Genomic DNA, 19,936 nt, shown 5'->3' on the forward strand with positions numbered 1-19,936 from the left:
AAAGGAGCTAGTGGGGCAAGTCTAAGCTAAGGCTAAGCATTAATAATTAATAATAAGATGTCATGTCTTTATTTGGAAGCTTGTTGGCAGCCCAAAGAAAATGCCAACTCCAGACTGTTCTGTATTAATTAATCTAGCGGGGGTTTTGACCCTGTAGAAAAGTGATTCACCCTCTCCAGCAGCCATTGATTTCCTGTAGCTCTCATCTAGGTGTGAGGCCTATCCATGTTGGCATATGAAATTGTGTAGTCATTATGAGACTTTGCTTAGGCAGTTATATTGTTGAGATTTCATGAGTGTCGTATTGTCATTTGTGTTCAGAAAACACTGCATCCCACCAGAATTTCTGGAACTCTTGCTACTACAGCCTTTCTGCCCTATCTTCCACCATGTTCTCTCAGTGTTAGATGTAGGGATTCCATTGTGTATGTACAAATTGGGCCTGGTCATTCCACCATCACTTATTATTGTCATTTTAACCATCTGGTTTTCTGGGGTGGAAGCCAGGACATCATAACACAGATTCTGCATGCTTCCACTGTTACAAAGCTTCCAGAGTATTCACATTTGCAGAGAAAAGGGAAATGCAGGTTGGCAGGGTCTGAGGCAAGAGGGGCAGGAACTGCTGTTTGTGGGTCTAGAGTCCCAGCCATGCAAGAGAGAAGGCTCCTAGAGAACTTCTCTACAGTAAGTGTGATTTTAAATGCTGTAATGTGTATTTGAAATTTGGTTAGGGGGTAGGTTTCATGTTACATGTAAAAGGTCATATTTACTTCTTGGTTTCTTATATAATTTTATTCGAAGCATTCTTTATGTTGGAAAAGAACAAACATATTTGTATGTTTCTTACTATTGCCGATATTCTAAACCAGGTTGAATGAAATTTTAAATTTGCTTTTAGCTTTACCTTTACCTACATTTCCTCTTAACAAACATATGAATCTATATCTTTCTTGGTTAATAATTTAATTTTTCTTCTTTTTCTTATTAAATTTACCCATGCTATTTCTTCCTGGAATGGACCTCATTAACATAAGATTTTGTAGCTTCTCTTTTACAATGCTTATATTATTAAATCATGTTTGTATAATTTTTTGTTTTGTTTTGCTTTTGAGACAGTCTCTTGTTTATTATAATGTGGCCTTGAATTCATGACTTAGCTGGGAATTTCTGATCCTCCTGCCTCTATCTCCCAGGGTCTGAGATTTTTGGTGTGTGACACCATGACTGGTTTTATGCAGTGCTGGGGACTGAAGCAAGAGCTTTGTGTATACTAGGCAAACACTCTATTATCTGAGCCCCATTTTCAACCTGTTGTATGATTTTTTTGTTTGTTTGTCTGATTTTAAATATCACATAATATCTTGTATCTAGTTCATGGAACAAACATTTGTCTGGGATTGAATTTAAGTGCTCATGTATTCTAAGGTTTGAGTAGAAAATTGTTTCCGTGCATTTAACTTCTTGAGTTCACAGCCGACTTGAACCAATTCTTTACTGAAGTACGTATTCAAAGACAGGAACAACAAGAATACTAAAGTGTTAAAACTGTTACTAGAAATATTGTTAAAACTGTTACTAGAAATATTATCACTGAACCGCAAGAAAGAAATCACAGAGACATAGAAGTCCAGTGACAGAATCCACGTGCACCGTTGCTAGGGATGACCCTTCTTTTACTCTAATATGCCTCCACATTAGAAGAGAAAAGAATGGCTTCAGTGAGACAAGTGCAATGTAGCACGTTTAGTGGCAGAATGGAGAGGAACAGCCCTGTTCTATCACAAGGAAACAAATGTGACAAAAGATAAGAAAATTCAATGGGAAGAAGTAGGAAGAAACAAAATAGTCCAAGCAATAGACTAGCACATAAGTAAACATACTTATTAGGAGGAAGCAGGCACAGCTCTTGAGAGGTGATTAATCAAATTAGAGGCCATCTAGATTTCCAAATTTGAAGTGTAAATATAAAACAGAAGCAACATTATGGATAGCTTTATGCTCTCTTAATGTCATTGCCCTTCTCTTCAGTGTTAACCAGCATTATGAACACTACTTTTAAGACTACACCTTGGACAAAAGTGTTACCCAAAATAAAGTAAATCCCAGAAACAATTTCCCTTGAACATTCACACTATGACACACAGCACGTACACAAGCTGGAGAGGTTTCCTCCATTAAAAATGTTTGCTCTCAACCCACATTCAGCCAAGTGTACACAAGACACCTGTTGCCTTCTCCATGCTCAAATATCCCCTCCTACATCATCTTAGACCCTGCTCCAGAAATCACCTGCTGTAGAAATTTCCCCTTCTCTTTGAGATGTTGTTTTCATCACCTTGCATGAAGTGCATCAGTGTGAATGAAACAAAATGCCTTCATAGTCTAGCCTTCCTTGTACTTACTTATTTATTCATGCATTTGTGTCAGATCTTTACTTATAAGAAGATCACCTTTACATAAGTCACCCACTGACTGCTGTGCTTCAAATGACTATGTCCATGTTCGATCCTTTCTGTCTATTCACGGCTCTCCATGTCTTAATTTGGAATTCACAGTCCCTTGATTTCCAAGGTATTATTCTCTACTAACTTGTTTTGTTTTGTTTCACTTGTTTGGTTTTTTGTTTGTTTGTTTGTTTTGTTTTGTCCCACGATATATCTCTGGATTTATTTTCCGCTGGCCCAGAATTCCTTGAAGACTCATGATTGTCTCCTCTGCTTTTTACTACTTTCTGTTACTTTTATTTTTCTTAATTTTAACCAAAACCTGTATCCTGTTTTAGTGACTCTCCAAGTATACTGTGAGATTGTGTATCTCTCATTTATATTATGATATACGTTCAATGGCACTGCCACTTCTGAATATGCCATTCTTAACTAGAAGAAACCATAATTCCCACGGAACACAAGAGGTACATAGGTCATTAGTGGCATATCCCAGGTACCATATCCCAGGGAGTGTGGTCCTGCAGAAATGAATCCTAACCAAGACAAGGCTCCTGAGTGTGTAGAAGCAATGAAATCACTTACACTATGAAAGGTGTGAGGTAGCTGGTCTAGCTCTTAGTGAACATCTCGATTATCAATGTGATTAATAATTGACTTTGATAACTTTATTTCATTGAATATTCTCTCAATTCTTGCACTAGAAATATATACAAAGTCCAATTAGTTCTCTTTTAATTAATAGTATATATTATATTATATTAATAATACGATACATAATATTGCAGCCTAATACTACTTGCATGGTATTTAAGGAGAAATACATTGGGGGCTGTTTGTTTTCCAGTGCTAGGAATCAAACCTGGAGTTCCTTGAACGCTTAGAGGAGTGCCTTATCATGAAGCTACATTCCTGGCCTCAAAATGGAGGTTGTTATCTCAGGTGTGCTCATTACTATTCTTTCTAAGCTTGTTTTTCCTAAAGGAAAAATAAATAAATATTTTAAAGATTTATTTTAATTTGTATTGTATGTGAATGGGTGTTTTGCCTGCAAGTATGCCTGTGTACCATGTATGTGTAGTGTTTTCAGAGGCCAGGATAAGGAATCAGATTCTCCTGGAAATGAAGCTAGAGGTGATTTTGAGCTACTGTGTGGGTGCTAGAGTCTAACCCAGGTCCTCCAGATGTGGATGATGGTAACCACCAGGCCATGTCTCCAGTCCCCACAGACATAATTTTAACTCACATTTCTATACCACCTCTGCTACAGAATATACAAAAAATGGCTATAGTATACAATAGCAACTTACCTTAAGAGTAAACCGACATCTACGCTGTGTATCCTGGGAGGTGTAACTGAACAGCCCTAAGGCTGTGACAGTGGGTTGGAAAGACCTTTATAAACTGAAGCTACTAACACATCAAAAGCTTAAATAGCCTAAAGTACTGAGACAGAGGTAAATAATGGAATAAGAAAGCTTGGACATAGCAATAAAGTTTGGAAATGCAAAGCTGTGTTTTAAATAATCTCAAAAAGCTACTAGTTCAAAGTCTATATAATGGCTTGTAGCCGTGTCAGCTTTTGGGGGCTAGAGAGATGGCTCAGAGGTTAAAAGCACTGACCACTCTTCCATAGGTCCTGAGCTCAATTCCCAGCAACCACATGGTGGCTCACAGCCATTTATAATGAAATCTGGTGCAGGCAGAACATTGTATACATAATAAATAAAATCTTTAAAAAGTCTATATATAATTCTCTTTTAAATAGCAAGGTCTTTTGTGTTTTTTTTGTTTACAATTTATATGTATATTTCCTACAAGATTATAGTCTCCTAAACTACCTCAAACTGAACTTCTAATGTGTCCACCACCATCACAAAACAGAATGATAAAAAAGCTTGTCTGTCCCTGTTAATTAATTCTTGGCATCAGGCCACAAAGTTGCAATTCAGTGCTTTATTTGTATAGTATTGGGTGAAATACTATACAATTTTTTTAAATGACAATCAATCATTTATTGGTTTATTTCATCTCTATTACTAACACATCTGTCATTCACCATTTAAATACCTGACTTCATTAGAAACCATTTGAACACTATTTTTCTTCCTCTTGCCATAAAAATACAGTAATTTGCTTAAAAAAACCAAAAACAACTATGAACAAGCATCCTAGATCTGCCTACTTTCCTAATGCTCTGAGACAGATGTTTACAGCAAGTCAGTAGGCTGAAGTCAGAAAGCCAGTCTTCTACTTGCAAGTGCTGCACTCTGGAATCTCTTCTCTTTGCCCTTCTTCATGACCTACCTACGGTATGTTCAGCTGAAACCACCAATTTTGAACTACTACACAGTGCTCATTTCTCTCTGCTCTGTTAAAGTAAACACAACTTACCTCTAACATATCCAGAAAAATACTTAGCCTCAAGGTTCCCAATAATTTGGAGTACTCAACTAGATCCACCCTGACACTTTTGACAGAAGTAATGCATTACTTAATGAGAGGTCTCCACAACCTGCTGGTAGAACCTACACATACACGACACTGATAGCCAGTCAGCTTTAAGTAGGACAGAGTCCAGCAGGAAAGTGCATGATACACATCCATCATCTCTTAGGTTGCTGCTGTTTTCTCTTCTTTATTGAAAGGTTATACTGAGCCAGGCTTTACCCATGACAGGCCAGCAACATGAATACTTCTATTGCGCTGTTAGTCAGGCTTTTTCTGAGTCAGCATCTTCTCTTTGGCTTCCTCATGTACAGAAGGGTTCCATGGAGAAAAGCTAATTGCATAGGGATCTTCTATTTTCGGTTGGTCAAGCAAATGAGCAGTACACACTTTAACACTGTCTACCACTTTATTCTTAAAAAGCTGAAAGTCTTTTTCATACAGCACTGCAGCCTCTGGGTTCAGGGGGCTTGTTGTGTAGATCTCATAGAAGATTCTCCTTGCGTACATTAAGACCTGCCATATATGATTATGGCTCCTCCTCCACTTTGCAAATGCTCTCTTCACATCCAGTTCACCTGAGGTGGAATCAACTAGCGGATGAAAGATGGGAATGTCAAACAGCAAGCGAGGATAGTCGCCATCTGGATAGTTATCAGGAATATACACCGTAAACTTGAACACGCCATCCTGAAATAGCCCATGTCGTATGAATATTACGCCAAACCACACTAATGCAGAGCGATACGATGGTTGTACATAGACACCTGGTAGCTTCTGCTTCACTACCAATGTAAATTCTGCAAGAAGCAAATATTCCAGGTAGAAGGGTCTATAAGAAGCATGAGTGCCATTTGTTGACTGCGTTGCTCGGGTTAGAGATGTAGGCTTCGTTGTGGGCAGAGCGTTTTTGGGAATAGATGAGAGCTGCTTTTTTGGTTCAGTTTGCAGAGGCCTGTTTTTCACATCCTCTGCTAATGTCTTCTCTTCACCTTCAGCTTGTTTGTGCACAGAGCTTGCAGACATGCTCCACAAAGGGTTCATAATGTGTACTCCAAACAAAGAACTTACAGTGCTGTGGCATCAAACTCTTCTGTCCTCAGCATTCACGCTGCCTGGACGCCTTCGTTGCGCCGCTCCGAAGCCCTACAGCATCTCTGGCAGTCAAACTTAAGCTTTCTATGAAACAGTAAGATGGATTTCCACAAAACATGTTATCCATTACCACTAAATAATGTTCTCCTAACACATGTTTCTTTAATTCAAAGAAGGAAGATGATAAAAACAACTAGCTACCCTAGTATCCCTTCTAAACAACGCGAAATTCTGCACACATAACCTTGCTTTTAGTCTGCTTTCTCTTTTCACTTGAGAAAAAAAACCGAAGCCCTTGATAAATCCAGGAAGAGCTAAACTCTGAGGACGCTTGTGCAGCAAGCACACTACTTTAAGGCACCAGGAAAGCAGAGCGCCGTACGTACTTTACAGTCATCACACTGGAATGAACAAAATTTCTAATTGCAATTTGGCCTGATATATCTTACACCAGATTGAATCTTTCCCTAATGATCTCTGTATACAGACGCAGATACACATAATAAAATAATCACAAAGGAACATCTACTGTTTATACCCTTGATAATCAAGGAACACATGGTTCTTATATTGAATACTAATTCTGTTGTATACATCTGTGATAGCCTGTTCCATAATACAACTGGGTGGGCCCAGCCAATGATACACTAGACTGTAATCATGTTATCTGGATGTCTGCATTCACTGGGCCAGTGTTTTTCTTTTCCCACGAGAACCTTCTGTGCTCATAAAGTGCCAAATAACTCATCTCTCCTGACTGAAAAGCAAGTCATCCACAATGCAAGATTCAAGAAGATGGGAACATAAAGCTTGTGTCTCCTAGAAATAAACTCCCCTGCGCTTATGTGCTGGCTCCTGCTCTGTGGCTCTTTGGGCATCCTGTCTTTCATAAATTACTGTGATCTCCATAAATCTTTCTGAACCATCATGGCTGAACATCCTAAAACGGATAGTGTAACCTCAGTGTCCAAAAGGAGCGTCTCCCTAGCACAGTGTGTACAACCAGGTCCAACACAGTATATATACTCTCCTGCAATGGCTGGGCAAAACACACATTCCTTTCATGTTTCCAGGCTCTCCCCTACCTCAGGGGAAGTTTGCTCAAAGCTTTTCTTTGCTTTAAAGTTACCTCTGCTTCCAAACCCCTCCCATTTAAAGCCCATTCCTCCAGCATACAAAGCTCATTCCTATCCATTATTCACTTCTCTTACAGGGAAATCTATAATGCACAGGCATGAGTATTGCTTTATACATGTTTAAAAAGAACATTTTCCCCCTAAAATTAGGAAAACCTTAACCCCTTAAAACATCGTGCAAGGCAGGTGCTCCCAACAAGTTTGAGTATTTGTGAATCAAAAGAAATAGGATAAAGGGAGAAGCTTTGTTTTTTCTCTAGGAATGAAATATTGATTTGTCTCACACAAGGCAACTGTCAGCTGTACAGGTTAGGAATTATTCTGAATATGGTTTAACTTCAGAAACAACATGTTTTTGACAGTGATAGAAATCTCATTAAAAATACAAATAAATCTGCTGAGCTAAATAATGATCAGAAAACTAAAATTGCCAAACTTTCATAGTTGTTAATACATAGATGAGAGTAAAATAATTATAGGTAAACAAGAAAAATGGTATTATGCTAATTTTACCATGAATTCAGAAGTTACTATTTCATAGATAAAACTTTTTTTGTAAAAATTTCTTACCAGCTATGTATTTTTACAGTTGATGTGAATAATAGTTAAAGTCTTTGATATAACCACGTGGCTTTTAAATTTGTAGAAACTAAAGTTACTCTATCAATGACAGCAAGAATGGTAGTTAATTAGAAGTTAATTGGAATTCTGTCTGTAAGAGTCAATTTCCAAGCAAGGAACAGATGAAAGACCTCAAAATGTTTGCCAGTAAATATTTTAGTGACTTCAAATGTCAACCTAGAAGGTAATACCCATAAGACATTGGGGTAAAATAAATTTTGTACAAAATGTAAAATGAAGTGTCAAACTTTTACCATGCATAGGCAGATGGTGACAGTGGTAGGCAGGGAAATGCAGTACCTGGATAGGTATTTGATGAAGCATGCCATGATTAGTACAGATGGAAACAGTATTAAATGGAAAGATCATAAGCTACCATCACACATGGGGTGCTATGGTGACATTTTCTTCTTTGAAAGTATATTTGTCACTCAGTGGGATAATAATTCTTATTATTTTAAAAATATTTTCATTCAATATACTCTGATAATATTATTTCCCCACTTTCAATTCCTCTGAGATGCTACTCATCTTCCTACCTACCAAACATCATTTTTCTCTGTCTCTTAAAAAAAAACAACAAAAACTCCAAACTAAAAACAGAAACCAAATACAAAGAAAATCAAAACAAACAAGTTAAAAACCAGTAAGACAAAAAATACCAAACCAAACAAAAAGTACACATACAAAAAACACAGAGCCTATTTTTTTTGTTGGTTAACTACTCTTGCACATGGCATTTGCTTTGAAGTATGGCTGATAAGCCCCGTGACACTCCATTGGAGAAAACGGACTTCCCCTTTTCCAATAGATACCTACTGAAAATAGCTTCTTGGTTAGGAATAAGAGGACTTTGTCTGGTTTGGACCTGCTCAGGTCTTGTGTATGCTATCATACTCTCTGTGCGTTCATATGTGTATATTGTTACCTGTTTTTCTGTGTCATAATGACATTGTTTCTGTCTAGTAACCCATCATCTCTGGCTCTTACAATCTTTTCACTTCCCTTTCTGCATATATCTCTTAATCCCAAGGAGAGATGTTTGACGAAGACATCCCATTTAAGACTGAATGCTCTAAAGTCTCATTCTTTGAATATTGTCCAGTTGTGGATCTCTGTGCTAATTCTTGTTGACTGTAAAAAGAACATCTGTGATGAGGGTTGAGTGTTGCACTGATGTATGGGTCTAGAAATATGTCAATAGCACTTATTTTATAGCTATGTTCTGTTAGCAGAATCATAGTAGTAGCTTTACTCTAGGACCTATGACCTAACCTATATCTTGGCCACGTTAGCAGTGTCAGGTATGGGTTCCATCTCCTGGAGTGGACCTTAAATCCAAACTAAATATAGTGAGTTACTCCCTTAACACTTGTGTCACTATTGTAACAGTATATCTTATAGGCAGGTTAAAGTGGGAAATTACCAATATGGAGTCAAGTAGAAATATAAGATTATTTAATAGGGAAAAGCCTTACTTACAGAGCGACCTAGCCAGCCAGTGTGGCAGCAGTCTGTACAGCAAGCTGAAAATTAAGACTGAAAGCTAAACCCAGTCATCTGAAACTCTACATCACCCTGACCATGCCCTCGAAGGCACACCCCTAAGCTGGCAGCTTCCCCTACAATTCCTCTTTTAGTCTAAAAGAGGATTAAAACATAACAGTGTAAAGTATCCAAAATTAACAATCATAAAGGTGAACTATAAGAAGATATAACAATCTGCTTATGTTAGATCCTAACTATCTATTTTAACTAAACACTAAAGTCATCTGAAAGAAGTGTCCAAGCCTGAACACCTCTTTCCAATCCCAACCATAAACAATAGGAAGCTATCCCTAACTAGGTATATATACTATCCTAAATGACAACAATGGGGAAAGGGGACATAGCATTCTCCAAGTTACTTCCTGCTGAAATGGGATGACGATAGCCTTGTGGGGTCCTGTAGGAAGAAAATGTTAGTATAGTGAAAGTCTTGAATGGATTGTATCCAGTCCATGTTAGATGGGAGTCGCTTGATTGAAGATCTCTCTTGAAATCCTCAACTTGATTGAAGTCAGTACCTGAAGCTTTGGCCGGAGTGTCAGTTGAAATGGAGCAAATTGGATCCAGTGCAGTCGAGGAGGTGTGGCCCATTTTCTTTCCAGGGTGTCCAGGGATTGCTGTCAGGCAGGTCTTCATTGGCTGTGTGGGACTCAAACATAAACAGCAGAGAAATGTTTGCTTGTGATGTACACATACTGGGGAATGCAACCAGGAGAGCATAACAATTATGAGAGGGTGTACACCTTGAGAGAAAGATCCAAGAAAAGACAAAGACAGCCCCCAAATTCCTCTTTTATTCTATATTACATTAATTGGCTTCTTGATACAATACAGAAACTCTAAAGTTTAGTTAAATAACGTGCTTGGATTTTAGAGGAGGAAAGCCAAATCCACCTCTAAATCCAGCATTAGTTTAATCGAATAGGGACTAGAAAAGAGAAATAGAGTTCTCTGAGAGACAGCTGTAAAGTTTACCTTATGGCACGTTCCTTTTCTTTGATGGTTAAAGCTACATTCTCTTCTTAAGTATCAACCCATGGAATGTCCTTTGCCTTCTGGAGACGAGTTTTCCTGTGAAGATAAAAGCAAAACACTTCCCTTTGAATTGGGAGGTTTCTATTTAGTTTATAAGGTATACCTTAGTAGAATACCTGTCATTTCTCCTCATCGAGAGGTTTTTCCTTTTCAACTCGAATCTTGATCAACTTTGATGGTATCCAAAGTTTTTCTTCTCCTGTGGAAACCAATGCAAAACCCCTACCCCAATGTAACACCTGTCCTGGTTTCCATACACAGGTTATTACATCTTTGAAGTATACTGGTTGATTCAGTTCAGCAGTTTTTTCCATAGTCCAGTGTCTTTCTGCAGTTGTTTGTCCTTTCTCATTGGCATTAAGAAAGTTTAGTGTTAATAAAGCATTATGCAAACTATGTTTGGGGGATTTAGTCTTCCAAGCTTGTTTGTTGAGCATCTCCTTAAGTGTTCTATTAGATCTCTCAACCACTGCCTGTCCTGTAGGATTGTATGGTACACCAGTAACATGCTTTATGTTATAATATTTGAAAAACTGTTCCAATTTAGTGGAGACATATGCTGGAGCATTGTCCATTTTTATGTATGCGGGTCTACCCATAACTGCCATCACCTCTAGCAGGTGTGTAATAACAGAATCAGCTTTTTCAGAGTTAAGAGCAAAGCCCATTGGAACCCTGAGCATGTGTCTATAGTATGATGTACATATTTCAAATTTCCAAATTCTGCAAAGTGAAAGACATCCATCTGCCAAACCTCATTTCTCTGAATGCCCTTAGGATTACAATCTGCTAGCAATGGAGTTTGATTATAAAAGGAACAAGTAGGACAGTTTCTCACTATCTCCTTGGCTTGTTGCCAAGTGATGGAGAAGTCCTTTTTCAAACCTTTGTTATTTACATGATGTTTCTTAAGAAATTCTGAGGCTTCTAGCACACTTCCAATTAATAAACGATCAATCTCATCATTGCCTTGTGCTAGTGGGCCTGGCAGACCCGTATGGGATCTGATATGTGTAATGTATATAGGATTACTTCTGTTTCTGATAGTTTCCTGTAATTGTAAAAACAGAGAAGTTAATTCTGTATTATCAGGAATGAATTCTGCAGTCTCAATGTGTAACATGACCGCATATTGAGAATCAGTAACTATAATAAGAGGTTCTATAAAATCCACGAGTATCATGAGAATTGCATATAATTCTGCCTTCTGTACAGATGGATAAGGACTTTGAACAACTTTACTTACCTCACCTGCTTTATAACATGCCTTACCTGATTTGTTGGCATCAGTGTAGAAGATAAGAACTCCAGAAATGGAAGTTTGTCTTACAATACATGGAAGAATCCAGACTATCTTTTTTATGAATTTAATTCTGTCAGTTTTGGGATAGCTGTTACTAATTGTTCCCCAAAAGTCAGTAAGAGCTATTTGCCAATATTCATTATCCTTCCAAAAGGAGGAAATTTCCTCATTAGTTATAGGTACTATAATTTCTGCTGGGTCTTTTCCAGTCAGTTGACGAAGTCTTAATTTTCCCTTTAAAATCAAATCAGAAATCTTTTCTATATATGTCTTTAACTTTTTATTCTGTTTATGTGGCAGAAATATCCACTCAAATATAGTGTCTTCCCTCTGCATCAGAATTCCAGAAGGGTATTCTCTGGATGGCAAGATAACCAGAATACAGTCTAAATCAAGGTTTATCCGATCTACGTGAGCATCCAATATTCTGTTTTCTACCCATTGTAACTCTTTTTCTGACTCAGCAGATAATATTCTCAGACTGTTTAGGTCCTTATCACCTTTAAGGGCCATTTGTAAATGCTTTAAATCATGTCCTTTTACACCAATAATCATCTGTAATTGAGAAATTTCCCTTAATAATTTCTGAAGAGAATTAAGAGTTTGATACCGATCTCTCCTTATTTGTACCTTTTGTGGCCTGATTCTTTGTAAGTCTATCTTGTAACCTAAATAGTTAATAGAATCTCCTCTTTGTGTCTTTTCTGGTGCAATCTGTAACCCCCAATGAGGCAGAACTTCCTTCACCATTTCAAACATATGTTCCAAAGTTTCTTTATTGGAATCTGATAACAGAATGTCATCCATGTAATGATAAACAAGAAATTGTGAAAATTTCTTACGAATTATTTCCAAAGGTTGCTGTACAAAGTGCTGATACACAGTAGGACTATTTAACATTCCTTGTGGCAAAATCCTCCACTGATATCTCCTAACTGGCTGTGAATTATTAAGAGTGGGTACAGTAAATGCAAAATTTTCTCTATCATTTTCCTGTAATGGTATTGTGAGAAAACAGTCTTTTAGATCAATGACTATGATAGCCATTCTTTAGGTATTAAGGAAGGTAATGGCATTCCAGGTTGCAGATAGTCCATTGGTTGAATTACTTTATTTATGGCGCTGAGGTCTGTCAGCATTCTCTACTTACCTGACTTCTTTTTGATGACAAATACAGGAGAATTCCAAGGGCTGGTAAATTCCTTTATATGTCCAGCATCTAGCTGTTTCTGTACTAACTTTTCTAAAGACTCTAGCTTCTCAGAGGGCATAGGCCATTGTCCTACCCAAACATGTTTATCTGTAAGCCACTTCACTTATATTCCTTAAACAGTAGCTTAACTTCTTTCTGAGGCAGGGTTTTTCTGTGACTTTGGAGCCTGTCCTGGAATTCGATCTGTGACCAGGCTGGCCTTGAACTCAAAAAGATCCACCTGCCTTGCCTCCCGAGTGCTGGGATTAAAGGTGTGTGCCACCAACACCCTGAACTTAAAGGCATGTGCCACCAACACCCTGAACTTAACTTTTGAAAACACAAACTGTAACATCTTATAATAGATTAGCATCTTTTATAAAATAAGAATTTTACATTGTCAGGCTTTGCTTAAAAATAATTCTAAATTGAAGCTCTTTAAGTATAAACATTAATAAAAACAAACATTTAAAAAACTGGTTTTAAAAAGAAATTTAAATTCCCTTAAAGTCTTTCTGTAATATATAGAAGCGTTAACATTTTAAATCTTAATTGAAACATTTTTTTCTAAGATGGTACCTCTAATTTCCATGTGGTCACTTTTAGTCAAGATGGCGGTTTAAGTATCTTTTTTTCAACTTCAGCAAAATGGCTACCAGTCAGCCATGTAACAAAACTTAGGTTATGCCAAGCAACAGAACATTTTAAAACAAGTATACATAATTTACTTGAGAAATAAACAGATCATTTTAAACAGAATTAACTTAATATGGTTAAAATTTTAACTTATATTACCCATTTTAAAATTTACTATTGTGGACATGAGAAACCATAACAAACAGTAAACAGTTTACATTTTTCTCTGACTTGTAACAACCTTTCCTCTGACCTTGTATGAATTACTTTAACCCTCTATAACTTTCTATATACCTTTAGTTCATTCCTCTGATTTTCTTAGACATTCCTAGACAATTTTTTCCCTTTCTCTCTTTATTACTATAGTCTCCTACATTTTCTCTCATTTCTTAGTCCATAAAATTCTTATCATAGTCCTTAAGGTTTGTTAATAACTTTAAGGCCTGTTTTTTAGAAGTCCGGATCAGGCCAGATAAGTTCATCTGCCCCAGCTCCACGAGGTGGGTGCTGCTGGTAATCCCAGCCCCTCAGCTGATGCAGGGGAGAAAGAAGACACCCGCTTTCCCCCTGCATACCACGTGTGTGGAGCACAGAGACGGCGGGGCAGCTAGGCAGATGGTGGCCTTGCAGCCATGTACTCAGAACTGGGAAACTCCCACTGCAAGCCAGGTAACACGGAAGGATGACAGTTGGGGCAGAAACAGCCCCACTTTCCATGCTTCACAGACCGGCAGGTGAAGATAGAAAAACAGACTAAGCTGTGAGGGCCGCAACAGTGGTTGGAGTTCAGAGTAGCAGCCTCAGGGGGCTCCAACGCAACACACTACAACCTGGGACATATGGCAGAGGAACTCCTGTCCATGCCACATGCTCATGGCAATAAAAGACCCCTGAACCATGCATGACACGTGCATGGGCAGTAGGGACAGAAAGAGATGCTTAACAAACACAAAACTCAATTGTGAAACGTGGACAGATAGTACAGTAACACAGACTAGGGTCCTATTTGGAATTTCATATTATTAGCTCCATGGAGATCAACTTGATCCAAAACCAAGTCTCCCCTACAGATTGGAGACCCGCTTGGGTCCCCTTACAGATGGAGCAGGCAACTTGCTCCCAGCAAGTCCCTGTCCTACAGATTGGGTTACCCACTTGGGTCCCCTATCAGATGGAGCAGGCAACTTGCTCCCAGCAAGTCCCCGTCCTACAGATTGGGCTACCTGCTTGGGTCCCCTTACAGATGGAGCAGGCAACTTGGTCCTACCAAGTCTCGCTCCTACAGACTGCAGAAGCTGTCACCTGAACCTTCGCCCTTGTACAGAAACCATACAGAAAGAAAGACTGGCACAAATAAGGAAAAACAGAAACCCAAGACACACAGACAAAACTAACAGATGCCTGTCTCCACCTAGGCAGACAAAACCACTCCAGAAATACAGATGGCCAGGAGGGTGTATAACTTCCCCAGTCCAGCAGAACTACCGTACCCTCACAGGCTCCTAGACGGGAATCGCTCAAGCATCCCTGAGGTTCCCCCAGACTTCCTGGAACGTCTTCCAGGGTGGCAGTCAGTGATCTGGCACATCTGCTGATCACACTCTGTCTCCTCCTGAGACCAGAGCTCTCGTCTCTTCCCAAGACTCAAGCGACTGCAAAGCACAGAACCAGATTTCAGTCAGCACAAAAACACAAAGACACAGACAATACAGGGTACCCACTTACCTCCAAGATTGAATCCACTCAGGTGAGGGATGGTGGCAAATCCCGATGAGCCCCCAAATGTAAGACCCCCGGAAAGCTCAGGCTTTCAGGATCTTAGCCCAGGATCCAGGCCACCCCAATCACCAGGCAGAGGCGAAAGCTTGATGCAAACTGCACGAGCCTTTTTTATAGTTGTTTAAATAGCTAACCCCATGTTAGCTCGGGTCTTTCATCCACCTGCCATGGCAGATGGCAAGCAAAGACAGGAATACTCTCTCAGCCTAGACCGAAGAAGAAAGGCCTAGGCCCTGCTCCAAATAATATGACAAAATTTGAAGATCCACCATGGAAGGCCTCACCCTCCCTGGGGAACAGGGGGTGGGATAGAGGGCTGGTAGAGGTCAGGGAACGAAGAAAGGGAGAAGGAACTGAGATTGACTTGTAAAACAAGCTTGTTTCTAATTTAGTTTAAAATATAGAAAAAAAAATAAAGCTTGCCTGAAGATCAGAGTGCCAAACACTTCATGCTAGTTAGCAGAGACAACAGCAGTGATGGCACACACCTAAATCCCGGCACTAGGGAGTCAGATGCAGGTGGATCTCTGTCAGTTCAAGGCCACCCCAGGCTACATGAGATTGAATCAGTATAAAAAATTGGTGGCTCACACCTTTAATCCCAATACTTGGGTGTCACCCAACTTTATTCACAGCACTAGGGAGGCAGAAGCAGGTAGATATCTGGTAGTTCAAGGCCACTTCAGACTACAAGAGCTTGATCCAGTATAAAAGAAGAATTTGGGGACTGTCTTTGTCTTTTCTTGGATCTTTCTCTCAAGGTGTATACCCTTTCATAATTGTTATGCTCTCATGGTTGCATTCCCTAGCATGTGTACATACACAAGCAAACATTTCTCTGCTACCTGTTTATGTTTGAGTCCCACACAGCCAACGAAGACCTGCCTGACAGCAATCCCTGGACACCCTGGAAAGAAAATGGGCCACACCTCCTCGACTGCACTGGATCCAACTTGCTCCATTTCAACTGACACTCCGGCCAGAGGTTCGAGTACTGACTTCAATCAAGTTGAGGATTTCAAGAGAGATCTTCAATCAAGTAAATCCCATCTAACATGGATTGGATACTAACATTTTCTTTCTACAGGACCCCACATGACTATCATCGTCCCATTTCAGCAGGAAGTAACTTGGAGAATGCTACGCCCCCTTTCCCCATTGTTGTCACTTAGCATAGTGTATATACCTAGCTAGGAATAGCTTCCTATTGTTTATGGTTCGGTTTGGAAGGAGGTGTTCAGGCTTGGACACCTCTTTCAGATGACTTTAGGGTTTAGTTAAAATAGATGGTTAGGAGGTGACATAAGCAGATTGTTGTATCTTCTTATATTTTACCTTTATACTGTTAAGTTTTAATCCTCTTTTAGACTAAAGGGGGAATTGTAGGGGAAGCTGTAGCCACGCCTTCTTAGGGGCTGGCCACAGGAGTACCTGGGCAGGCTTGTGAGGGCGTGGTCAGAGTGAGTAGGGGGTCTGCGTTTTCGGTTTCGGTTGCTCTTTGCTTCTTGCTGTACAGACTACCACCGGCTGGCTGGTTCGCTCTGTAAGTAAGGCGTTTCCCTATTAAACACCCTTATATTTCTACCTGACTCCGTATTGGTAATTTTTAATTTCCTTAGAATACAACATACGTCTTTAACAATTTTCCAGATTTAAAGTTTCTGAATAGCCTTTTTTTAATCTAACCTTCGAAGCTGACAAGCTGATAAGACCTCATTTGCATGTTAGCTGACCTGCCAAGCTGTGAATCTAACAGGTTGGCTCTTTTTGAGGCTTCTCACTAACCCTTTTTAAAATCATGTTTTAACTTTAATTTTCCAGATTTTCCTTTTTTTCTCTTTTTTTTCATAAAAATTTGGTAAGACCTATATCCTCTCATCTGCCAAATTTTATAGATTCATCCATAGATTTCTCATGTCTCTAAGCTAATGCTATAGGCTTTTGCTAACTTTTTAATTGACTGTCTCCTAGGGCTCAGATAATAATTTCTCCTGTTAAGACATTGACTGACTGGCTGGATGCTCTTTTTTGACCCCATTCAAGTGATTTTGATGTTTTTTAAACTATATCCGAGGCAATGTAAATATCTCTAATCATATCCAAGGCAATTTAGGCATTTTCATTCATTTGCATTCATAAATTCACAATCACATCACGCATCCAGGTGTGGCCACACCGTTCATTCATAACTTGCATACGTCTCCCATTTCTCCTTTTGCCTAGGTTATGACCAATTTGTAGAAAAGAAAAATCCCTAATTGAAATTTCTAACATAGTAACATATAGTCAATCATTAAAATATGAGCATCCAAAATTTGAACAATTCTAAGCTTAAATATGTTGCCTTTTCTTTTCTGTAAGTCTCAAAAACAGTTTCTGTCTGGCTGTATTAATAGCATTTATATACATCAATTAGCCATCAACCATGGCAGCATCTCCCAAGGCTGTGAGTTGCAGCCCCCAAGCTTGACTGCCTCTAAGAAATGCTGCCAGCAACGAGCAGACCAGTGAGTCCTCGTGGCTTGCAAGTATGCAGAGCCCCGGGAGGGTGAGAGCACAGGCTGAGGGAATGGGGGAAGGTCAGTCATTGGCTTCTGTACATGACAATGGTCACGACTTCTGAAGGAAGTCTTTAACAGTCAGCAAGAGGCAAGACCTCTTACCAACCAGTTCAGGGCTCTGAATGACGTCCCTGAGAAGAACCCAATAATTAAGAATAACTTTAGTGTCCCGTGCGCTATGTTCTCGCCGGCAAGAAATACGCAGGACACTCGGACCCTTCTGCAGGAAAGCTTTAATGCATCTTGAGAGGGGAGAGCATAAGCTTACCAGAGCGGAGACCCCGGCCCAAGAATCCCGTTCCTTAATAAAGGCTGGCAGCCTGCCTGGGATGTGTTACCCTATGAATGGCTTTAGCTCTTCAGGCCAAATGAGCCACGGGATAGGCAGAGATCAAAGGAATGGAAATTACCCAGCACCTGCGAAATAATTTACATTTGGTGCCTGCAGGCACCATCATTGTAATGGAGAATGCAAGGACGGCTCTCTACAGATCCCCCTTTTTTTATTAATTAATGATAAGGCTTTATATTATTATAAGCAAATAGGTCACCCATATGTTGAGGGATAGAGGCAGAGGTTGTACCTTCCCAAATCAAACAATAAGACTGTGTACGAGAGTCGCGACTAGGCTGTTAGCTTGACCCGAAGCACTCTCGACCTGTCCTCTGCCGTTTTTCTGGGAAAGGGAGGCTGGGGCAGGCAACCCTTATGCAGGACAACATGCCTCCCAGAGAAGCCTGCATACTGGGCAACTTCTCTGTGTGAAGCTCTGTTTGACATCCCTCATGGGCTGCTCAAACCAGACACTCTACCCTGTGCAATGAGCCTAGGCTCCGGGTGTGCAAGAGCTGTCTGGCCGGCGGCCTATTGCTTAAGCATAGTTAGCCAAATAAGCGCTTGGGCGATAACCATCTTGTCTCTCTTTAGTTTGAGCCTTGAGCTTACAGACCAGCCAGAGAAGTAACACCAATCTGCAGCAAACGGCTGCACCAAACAATCCCACCCCCACCCCTTAAGCAATGACAATAGCGGCTCTCAACTCCCGGGGAGAGGGTGGAGTTCCGACTTTTGAAGGTCCGAAGGGGCTCTTCGGGTGAGTCTTTCTGGGATCCACAGAGGATTTTCTTCATCCTGTGGAAAAACACATATCGCTCCCCTGGATCTTATGAGAATAGGATCCGGGCCTCTCCAAAGACCAGTTAAGATATCTTTCCATTTTACCATTTTCTTTGGCCTTTTAGGTTTTGAGGTTTGGCGCTTGGCCTCAGTATGGCCCTGAGCATCAATGTTTATGAGGCTTTAAAGCCCCAGGCATTTTAGGCCTCTAAGAAGTGTTGAATAACATGTATGGCCTTTTCCCCTATCAAAGACTGGGAAAGCCATCTGTAATTTCCTCCGCTCCTCTGATGGTAAAAAGGAGTGGGTACCAAATAATGGGGGTGTTGATGGAAGTACACCCGCTGGATTAACAGGTTTCTTAAATTTACCGGGTTGTGACCGGTTATCCCCTATTTTTCCTCCCTCCTTTTTTGTTTCCTTTTTACCTAGCTGAGCTGTTTCCTCTAAAACTTTATCTCTTGAGCTTTTAGAGTCATCAGAGCTATCAAGATTTAAAGCTTTAAACTTATTTACAGAATCATCTAACAAATTATTCACTCCCTTGTCATTAGACATCCCGGGAGGTCCTTTTTCCTTATTCGTTGTTGTTTCTCTTAACAAATTACTCACTCCCTTGTCACTAGACATCCCGGGAGGTCCTTTTTCCTTATATTTTATTGTTGGGCGCGCCCCATCTCTCACTACATTCGGTTTCTGACATGTAATTCTGGACTTCTTCAAGATTGCTACAACAGTGAGGAAGGTCAAAATGGCTCCTAGTAAAAGCACAGAAGCCTCTACATTAACCTCCCAAAATAGCAACATTCCCAAGCCAAAGTCCAGAAAAGACAAACCTCTCCGAATTTACCACCCTGTAGTTCTGAATCCGCCTTGTAGCTAAGGGGTCTCCGCGGTGCCGGTGATGTTAACAAATTAAGCTTCCCGGGTTTCGGCACCAGATGTCCCGCGCGCTATGTTCTCGCTGGCAAGAAATACGCAGGACACTCGGATCCTTCTGCAGGAAAGCTTTAATGCA

General features: G+C 39.9%; 1 protein-coding gene across 1 annotated transcript; it reads right to left on the reverse strand.

Annotated features, from left to right (window-relative positions):
* Positions 1 to 5,156: 5,156 nt before the first annotated feature.
* LOC113837876 (AKT-interacting protein-like) lies at positions 5,157 to 6,013 on the reverse strand. The gene has a single exon (XM_035453885.1). It carries the CDS (start codon positions 5,937 to 5,939, stop codon positions 5,157 to 5,159), a length of 783 nt encoding a protein of 260 aa, XP_035309776.1. The 5' UTR covers positions 5,940 to 6,013.
* Between the last annotated feature and the right edge of the window lie 13,923 nt (positions 6,014 to 19,936).

The sequence above is a fragment of the Cricetulus griseus genome, unplaced genomic scaffold (assembly GCF_003668045.3).
Source record: "Cricetulus griseus strain 17A/GY unplaced genomic scaffold, alternate assembly CriGri-PICRH-1.0 unplaced_scaffold_55, whole genome shotgun sequence".
Classification (NCBI taxonomy): domain Eukaryota; kingdom Metazoa; phylum Chordata; class Mammalia; order Rodentia; family Cricetidae; genus Cricetulus; species Cricetulus griseus.